At 49.3% G+C, this 9,902-nt stretch overlaps 1 protein-coding gene across 2 annotated transcripts in view; it reads left to right on the forward strand.

Annotated features, from left to right (window-relative positions):
• Window positions 1-9,632, forward strand: part of CEP104 (centrosomal protein 104) — a 93,660-nt gene extending 84,028 nt beyond the window's left edge. For both annotated transcript variants that reach the window (XM_040326557.1, XM_040326559.1), the window contains 2 exons: window positions 4,152-4,233; window positions 8,452-9,632. In XM_040326557.1, coding sequence (XP_040182491.1) covers window positions 4,152-4,233; window positions 8,452-8,591 — 222 coding nt within the window. In that variant the 3' untranslated portion in view covers window positions 8,592-9,632. The remainder of the gene's footprint in view (window positions 1-4,151; window positions 4,234-8,451) is intronic.
• Window positions 9,633-9,902: the final 270 nt, after the last annotated feature.

Here is a 9,902-nt window from a genome sequence, read left to right on the forward strand (position 1 = left end):
CCAGCGGGTTCCATTCACTACAGGAGGGGGCGAAGTCAAGACCAGTCACCCTGCACAAGAGAAGAGCTGTGGAAGGGGCCAGCAGGCCCCACCCACTACGCGAGGGGTCAGAAACTAGACTAGACCAGCCACCCTGCACAAGGAGAAAGGGCAGAGCCCAGAAGGCCCCACCCATTACAGGAGGGGGACAGAGACTAGACTAGACCAGTCACCCTGCAAAAAGAGAGAGAGCAGAACTGTGGGAGGGGCCCAGCAGGCCCCACCCACTGCAGGATGGGGGCAGAGAGTAGACCAGCCACCCCGCATAAGGAGAAAGAGCAGAGCTGTGGGAGGGTGTAGCAGGTACCACCCACTAAAGGGGGGGTTGAGTTGAGACCAGCCATCCTGTATAAGGTGGGAGAGCAGAGCTGTAGTAGGTGCCCAGGGGGTTCCATCCACTACAGGAGGGGCGGAGTAGAGACCAGTCATTCTGCACGAGGAGAGAATGCAGAGTTGTGGGAGGGGCCAAACAGGTTCTATCCACTACAGGAGGGGGCGGAGTCAAAACCCTGCACAAGGAGAGAGAGCAGAGCTATGGGAGAGGCCCAGCATGCCCCACCCACTACAGAAGGGAGGAGGGGGGAGAGACTAGACTAGACCATCCACCCTGCATAAGGAGAGAGCACAGAGCTGTGGGAGGGGCGCAGTAGGCTCCATCCACTACAGGAGGGGGCGGAGTCTAGACCAGTCACCTTGCACAAGGAGAGAGGGCAGCCGTGGAGCGGTCTTTATTACAGGAAGTCTCACACTGGATTACTGCACAGATCTGGAAGAAAAACACAAAGATCTCCGAGATTCCAGAAGAAGACACGTGATGAACGGATTTAGATGATATTTATTTAGCAGGAAAAAAAAACAACAAAGGATCATCCAGCATCGTTTTCACAATAAATTCTCCACAATTACAGTTGTAGGACGGCAGGATTGTATTTTATGCTTCAGTTTCAATGCAAAGACATTTAAAGTGGTTTATGTATCTCTGCTAACTGGAGTTTACTGTAATGAATAGGGGGGGGGTGGTTTCACCCGCTGGGGCCCCCGTTTTAGAGCTCAATATTTCTTTTATCCCTCCAGTAGCTCGTTGTGGTAAGCGATCCCACCACGGCACCTGTATTAAAGGACACAGAGTTATAATTCCAGATAAAGGCATGTTGTGCTCGGCTCCTTCTCCGCTTGAATTCCAGCGCCGCCTTCGCGTCTTGTGCGTTTCTTTAATTGGGAAAAATGAGTATGAGGGGCTTTTCTTTTGTTACGTGATATTTCACTTCATTCCAGAAGAAAGATTAAATGGAGGGCCCTTGGCAGAGAGTTGGCGGGTCCATTTTCAGCCTTTTATTGTAAATATATTTTAAGAAGAAAAGACCGATAGAAAAAGGTCGTTAGTTGGCCGACCCGAGAGTAAGCCGACGCTGGGCAGTGCCGGTCCAAATACCTGATGGGAGCAATTAAATCCTCCGAAGCCGAGACAAAGACCTGCCCTGGGGCAAGTGTGTTAGAAAGCCCGTTCTAAGCTTTCTATATTATTTACTGTATGGCAGTCCGGCTGGAGTTACAATAAAAAGTGCGCTCCCTTTTCATCTTCTAACAGGACTGTGCGCCCGCAGCAAGGGTTAAAATACTCAGTTCTACAATCCAAATCTCAAAAAAGTTGTAAAATAGACATAAAAATAGAATGCAAATCTCATAAACCCATATTTTATTTGCAATGGAAAGCATATCAAAAGTTTAAAATTGCGAAAATGTACCATTTTAAGAAAAAAAAAATAGGATCACTGCGAAATTTATGTCAGCAACACATCTCAAAAAAGTTGGGGCAGGTCACAAAAAGCCGGCAAAGTCAGTGGTACTAACAAGGAGGAGCGTAGGAGACTTGCGCTGGTCGTATCTTATACAAATTTTGGCGTATCTGATTCTTTGAATCAGGCACCAAGATACGACGGCTCAGACTCAGAGATACGACGGCGTATCTGGAGATACGCCGTCGTATCTCCTACGTGAATCTGGCCCACAATGTCCTGCACTCAGTCCTTCCTCAGACTTCTGGATTGAATACCACCAGGCGCCATTTAACTTGGAAGGGTATGGACACCTTGTGGTGAAAAAGAGGTACTGCAAGGGACAGCTCAGACCTGAAGGTAGGTATTGCAGCTAAAGCTGCCTTCCAGAAGGTCATTGAAAAAGCACGAGAGGGAACAGGAAACCCCAAGTAGCCTTACCGCAATCCCAAATAGAAGGTGTGTGTCCCTGACCCAGCACAAGCATGCAAAACCCCCGTCCTTCATACTATTCCAGGTCAGGTGGGGGTGACAGCCGCTAAGTTTGCAAATGTAAGCAATGGCGCCCCACCAATGTTTCTATCTTGACAGGTTCTCTTCTTTGTACTCACTGAGGGGTTGTGCCAGTTTGGTGCATAGTAGACGGCAAAGGAACCCAATCAGGGCAATGGCCGGTCTGTACCCATCATAACACCGATATGAAGAAGTCCCCCATTAAACTGTATAACTTGTCTATACAGAAATGTTTATACAGTAATAGCAGAGAAGATACCGTCGCAGAGTATGAGAGGATTGGATGGCACCTGCGTTGGTCCCCGGGGGTTATTAGCGGAGGGCTTGGTGCGTTTCTATGTACTAAGAGTGTTTAGATGAGACTATTGTGTCATCTCCCTCCACCCAGTATAAGAGCACTACTCCCAGCCACCCTCCGCCAGCTCTGAGGGCCAGCATTTCATTAAAGCAACCGTTTAGAATTTAGCAGAGAAATAAAGGGCCTTGAAAAAGTATTCATACCCCTTAGGGTACAACCAAAAATGTAAATGTGTTTTATTGGGATTTTATGTGAGAGACACAAAGTGTCACATAATTGTGAAGTGGAAGGAAAATGATAAATAATACAAATAAATATGTGAAAAGTGTGGGGGGATGGGCATTTGTATGGCGCCCCCCGAAGTCAATACTTTGTAGAACCCCCTTTCTCTACAAGTCTTTTTTGTGATGTCTCTACCAGCTTTGCACATCTAGTGAGTCTCTTGTATAAATACAGGGGGGGGGGGTTATGGACAAAAACAGAGGCGGCTGGTGCTCAAAATTTTTGGGGGGCGCAAACAAACAAAAAAACATCAATTGCAGCCTCACTGTGCCCATCAATTGCCACCACTGTGCCATAAAATTGTCACCACCGTGCCATGCCATCAAACGCAGCCACTGTGCTTGTCACCACTGTGCCATGCCATCAATTGTCGCCACTGTGCCATGCCATCAATTGTCGCCACTGTGCCATACCATCAATTGTCGCCACTGTGCCATGCCATCAATTGTCGCCACTGTGCCATGCCATCAATTGTCGCCACTGTGCCATGCCAAACGCCGCCACTGTGCCCATCAATTGCCGCCACTGTGCCCATCAATTGCCGCCACTGTGCCCATCAATTGCCGCCACTGTGCCCATCAATTGCCGCCACTGTGCCCATCAATTGCTGCCACTGTGCCCATCAATTGCCGCCACTGTGCCTATCAAACGCAGCCACTGTGCCGATCAATTGTCTCCACTGTGCCATGCCATCAATTGTGCCATGCCAAACACAGTCACTGTGCCATGCCATTGTCGCCACTGGGCCATGCCATTGTCGCCACTGTGCCCATAAATTGTCGCCACTGTGCCATGCCAAACGCAACCACTGTTGCCGCCAGTTGCCGCCAGTTGCCGCCAGTTGCCCCCGTAAAATGCTGCCAGATTGCAGAACTCCCCCACCTCCGCCCGACACTTACCTGGCTCTGATAGACACTTCCACAGCCAACCAGCTTGCGTTATTCAGATGGCCGGCGCTCACCAGGGGGCCGGCCATCTGAATAGTGGGAAGGCAGCGACAATACATTCATGCAATGCAAGAATCTATGTATTGTTTTCAGTGGCGGTGCAGGAGCGAGGGGGGCGGCACTCCTGTGCCCACTATGGACGCACCACCCCTGGACAAAAACCTTTTTCTTCACTCAAGCTTTTATCTGTTTTGTCTTCTAAAAATGTGATTTCTTTGCCCGTTGATATGAATGTTCGCCGGCCGTGTTCCCGTGTGTACATGTGACCCCAGTGATATTGTTCTGTGTGTTTTGCAGGCCTGGAAAACCCACCTCATGGGGAAAGATGGATGTAAAGCGAATCCTCGCAGGACGCTGGCTCTTCAGAGAACACAGCAAGGTAGGAGACTTCCATTCCTGGGGGGGGTTCATTACTTATACAGGTCACCTGTGGGGTGCAGGGAGCCATAAAGGTTCAGGGATATCAAACTACTTCTCCCCCAGGCTACTGTCAGATGGGCAGAACATTCGTCGTTCCGGGTGGACATCATACAACGTTCTTCTGGAACGCGCCTCGCGTGCGCCCCACAGGCCGAGCTGCAGCGCAATCTGTCACTGGCTGCTTGTACCGGCCCGCTGCTGGTCCCATGTGATTGCTGTGACCTATCACAGGAGATCGCATGACAACTGTAAACAATGCATGGCTATGATTCTTACTATTCATTGCATACAGTTGTGTTGTTAGCTGTGATTGGTCACAGTGATCACATAATACAGACAGGGCCAATCACAGCCCATCTGTACCATGTGATTAGCTGTGGCTAATCGCAACAATACTCAATCAGTTTCATTCAGTAAAAATGGTTGCTTGTAACAGTGAAATTCACTGGTATAAGCAATCATAATGTGTTAAAATTCTCATCACTTCCCCAGAGTAGTACAATGTTACTATGGTAACACTGTATTGCTCTGGTCACAGCGTGTTTGAAAAAAATTGTAAAAATAAAGTTGAATTTTTTTAATACATTTTTTGTTTGTTTTATATCCTGTCACCAGTCAGTATCCCTGATCACCACCACACTCGGTATATGATAACGCTGTACTGTGCTGTCATTCAAAGTGTGAGAGCGTTGAAAGCTGAAAACTGTCCTGGGCAGGAAGAGGGGGGGGGGGGTGTAAGTGCCCGGTATTGAAGGGGTTAAAGAGCACCTGTCATTTCATATCCATTATGGCTGCGCTAGTTAGCAGGCATCCAATCACCTGCTGCCAGCACATCCCTCACCTTGTCATGTCACCAGCTGTCCCATTTAAGTGAATGGGACTGTCAGAGGAGGGTCCAACAGCGGGGTCAGAGGAGGGTCCAACAGCGGGGTCAGAGGAGGGTCCAACAGCGGGGTCAGAGGAGGGTCCCACAGCGGGGTCAGAGGAGGGTCCCACAGCGGGGTCAGAGGAGGGTCCCACAGCGGGGTCAGAGGAGGGTCCAACAGCGGGGTCAGAGGAGGGTCCCACAGCGGGGTCAGAGGAGGGTCCCACAGCGGGGTCAGAGGAGGGTCCCACAGCGGGGTCAGAGGAGGGTCCCACAGCGGGGTCAGAGGAGGGTCCCACAGCGGGGTCAGAGGAGGGTCCAACAGCGGGGTCAGAGGAGGGTCCCACAGCGGGGTCAGAGGAGGGTCCCACAGCGGGGTCAGAGGAGGGTCCCACAGCGGGGTCAGAGGAGGGTCCAACAGCGGGGTCAGAGGAGGGTCCCACAGCGGGGTCAGAGGAGGGTCCCACAGCGGGGTCAGAGGAGGGTCCAACAGCGGGGTCAGAGGAGGGTCCAACAGCGGGGTCAGAGGAGGGTCCAACAGCGGGGTCAGAGGAGGGTCCAACAGCGGGGTCAGAGGAGGGTCCCACAGCGGGGTCAGAGGAGGGTCCCACAGGGGGGTCAGAGGCAGGGGCCAACAGCTGGTCAGAGATGACCGTTGCACTTTAAAACATTTTGATAGAAATGGAGTTGATGTAAATGGAATCCCCCACCCCCGCTCTGATCCCCTTAGTGTTGCGGTTGAGCTGCACCAGGAACGTTTTTTCATTTGCAATATCAGAAGCTTAAATTAAAGACAAAGAAAACTTTAGCTCGGCTTCTAGATTGGGTGACATTCGGCTCCTCTCTGACCTGTCTCTGGAATTGTTGGGCGTTTCCAGCTTTCTAATGTGTCTGCAGAAAACCACATGAAGGCTTTTGTGTCGGCGACGCCTGTTTTCAGCACCGAGCGGCTTTCCGTTATCAAGTGAAACTGAGAGAGTTACAGAATGAATCGGCATCTGTACAATCTCTGATATTCACCGGACAGGAATATCAGAGATTATTGCAATTTTTTTATGTCACACTATTTGTGCAGCGGTTTTTAAAACACAATATTTATATATATATATACACACACAATAATAACACTAGGGTTGTCCCGATACCACTTTTTTAAGACCAAGTACCGATACTTTTTTCAAGTACTCGCCAATACCGAATACCGATACTTTTATTTATTTTTATCTCATGTGACAGTGGCACATGTCAGTATTTTTTTTATTTTTTTACAATGTTTTATTTTTTAGGGGGGGTGGGCAGTGTCAGTGTTTTTTTTTTTTTTTATTATTATTTTTTACAATACATTTTTTTATTATATATTGCAATTCTTCTTTTTTTTATCAGCCCTGTTGGGGGGCTTGTGGAGATATCAGGGGTCTCAACAGACCCCTGACATCTCCCCTTTGAGACAGGGAAAGGGACTAAGGACACAGATTCCCCAGTCCCTTTCGCTGCAACCTCAGCTGAGCTGAAAATGAATGGAGAGAAGACAGCGGCTCCTCTCCATTCATAGACTGAAACATTGTAAGCACAGTTTATGATGTTTCAGTTATGTGAATGGACAGAGTCAGCGATGGGATTTACCGGCTCCTTCCTCCGCTCTCCATCCTGACAGATCAAGGGGGACAGCAGCACAGAGGGGGGAGAAGAGAGGGGTACAGCAGCACAGAGGGGGAAGAAGAGGGGGGGACAGCAGCACAGAGGGGGGAGAAGAGGGGGGGACAGCAGCACAGAGGGGCAGAAGAGAGGGGGACACGGGGCAGTGTGGAGGGGGTCAGCAGCACAGAGGGAGAGAAGAGAGGGGGACAGCAGCACAGAGGGGGAGAAGAGGGGGACAGCAGCACAGAGAAGCAGAATAGAGGGGGACACGGGGCAGAAGAGAGGGGGACACGGGGCAGAAGAGAGGGGGACAGCAGCAGAGCTGCATAACGGAGGGGGGACTGGAGTAGGATGCGGGGACAGTCAGCGGTGATCGTGTCTGGTAGAGTTACAAGCACCGATCACCGCTATAAAAAAAATGTATCCAATAATAATATATATATATTAGGGCTGTGCGTTAAACGCGATATTAACGGCGTTAACGCAAACCCATGTTAACGCCGTCAATATTTTTATCGCGCGATTAACGCAGGAGCCCTCGGGGTGGACATGCAGAGTGTGCAGCGGCGCGGCTTACCTTTTCGCTGGATTCACAGGCAAGTTACTCACCTTGTCCCTGGATCCAGCGATGCCACCCCGCTGTGTGATCGAGCGGGTCCTCCTTGCTTGGCGGGTCCTCCTTGCTTGGCGGGTCCTCCTCGCTCGGCGGGTCCTCCTCGCTCGATTCACAGTGCCTGTGTGCCGCCGAGCTCCGTTCCCTGCGACGTTAAGACGCACGGGAGCGGAGAACGGCGCCAAATTTAAAAAAGTAAACAAACACAATACACACAGTATACTGTAATCTTATAGATTACAGTACTGTATGTAAAAAATACACACCCCCCCCCTTGTCCCTAGTGGTCTGTCCAGTGCCCTACATGTACTTTTATATAATAAAAACGTTTCTTTCTGCCTGAAAACTGTAGATTGTCCATAGCAACCAAAAGTGTCCCTTTATGTCAAAAATGGTTTTAGATCAGCTAGAAAACAGCGATAATAAATTATAATCACTTGCAGAATTGTGCGATATTTGTGGGGAAATTCGTCATAAATTAGAGCGATTAATCGTGAGTTAACTATGACATTAATGCGATTAATCGCGATTAAAAATTTTAATCGTTTGACAGCACTAATATATATTAAAGAATATATATAATGTTTGGGGGTTTCCAAATAATTTTCCGGCAAAAAAAAGTCTGGGCCTGTGCAGCCATGCGGGCCGCGGTTTGCACGCACACGACAGACGATTCATTTGAACGGGCTGCCGTGACACTCGGGGAAGAAGTCCCTGCGCTATTTTTAAAATCGCATCCCGCACAGAAAACGAAGTTCCCAGTACGGGTGCGACTTCCAGTGCAGGCCGCGTGTCATTAGGAGTAATGGCACCCCACCCGCGGGTCTCGCATTTCTCGGTGTGGGTCGTTGCGGCTGACGGTATTGTGTGGTTCCCGCAGCGGCACTCTCCCACACAGATGTGACCCCTGACCTTACAGAATAAACAAAACACTTTTGATGGTAAACAGAACAAAATGTAGCGAATAGAGAAGTTGTTCTATTTTGCGACTCTTGCAGACAAATTATTTTCCATCACCCGATTCTCACAGTCCGCCATTTTTTTCTTGTGTTTTTTCTTAGCGGGATTGAAGGGAGGAACGACCGTCACTAAAACCGGGATCCCAGGACCCAAGCAACGACCGTCCATCACCGGCAGTAAAATTCCGGCCCCGAGAGCCGGCCTCAATAAGACTACGAATAAACCGCAGCCCAAGCGATGACGGCGGGGCGGGGGGGTCACCGATTCACCAATTCACCCGATCCGAGAGACGGAAGGAAGCCGCGGCGTTCCCATCACCGGAGATCGTCTTTTATCATTCACCTCTTATTACGCTCACCTGATTGTGAGATTTCTTTTATATTATTTTATAGGGTGTGAGATAATTTATTCAGTGATGAGAGATAATCTCTCAATCTAAAGGCTTTGTGTAAAAAGAAGGGGCGGGGTTTCTAAAAGTGACCAATCAGATCCTTGCTTTCATTTTTTAACTTGTGCTACAAAATACAAGTAGAATTCCCCCCCCCCTTCCATGGAGATCCAGACAAGAGGAGAATTCTCCAGATTATATGATGAAAGGTCCACTCTGATTGGTCAGTCTTATGATTGGCCTGACATTTTCAGCAGGCTCTGGTCCGGTCATGTGACCCCCCCCCCCCCTGTGTCAGTCAAAGGCTGCAAGGGAGAGGAGAGAGCGCTGACAACAGCTGGTAAAGCCTGGAAAGTGGTGACATCACCTGTAAGCTCCCTTGTCCAATCCGCTGCCGACGCTCCCTCCTCTCCCCTGCAGCTGACTAACGCAGGTTGTCATGTGACTGGAGTAGATTTTAGCTGAAAATGAGTCCCGTTTCAGCCAGCAGCGACTGCAGAGGAGAGGAGAAAACGTTCCACAACGAATGACCATTCCTGGGAGCAGCGACATCACCCATTGGCTCCCCTATTCCTTCCATTGTTGGTGCTTCCTCCTCTCCCCTGCAGCCGCTGCCAATACAGGGGATCATGTGACCAGACTGGAGTGGCCTGAAATAGCGAAATTTGTACATCTTTCCTGGACTGGTTAGTTGGCGTTATTAGGAGGGGGAGGGGAGATTGTTAACATTCGATCTACATTGTTAACATTCGATCTACACTGGAATTCCACTTTAAATTGATAACCATTATACCGCAGATGAATTAAAGGGGTGCTCTGTGTCCTGAAAGAAAAGGAGAGTTCCCTACATCCCTCCAGCAAACTGCAGAGAGACTTCTGTACCCCCCCCCCCCCCCCCCTACTGATCCTAAAGTGAAGCGACGGAAGTGCCGACCACAAGAATATGACTCTTGTATTTTACTGCAGTTCCGTCTTTCACCAACATGTGGCACTACTGGTACAATATTTGTATTTTATTTATTTTTTTAATCTCCACCCTAAGAAAATGTGTGACGTGTATATGGGGGGGGGGGGGGGGAGGGGCACTAAATCTACTCGGAGGGATCAATACATTGGGGGCGATTCAATAAATTAATAGAGAACGTTCAATTCACAAAGTGATTG

This window comes from Rana temporaria, chromosome 10, assembly GCF_905171775.1.
Source record: "Rana temporaria chromosome 10, aRanTem1.1, whole genome shotgun sequence".
Taxonomy (NCBI): domain Eukaryota; kingdom Metazoa; phylum Chordata; class Amphibia; order Anura; family Ranidae; genus Rana; species Rana temporaria.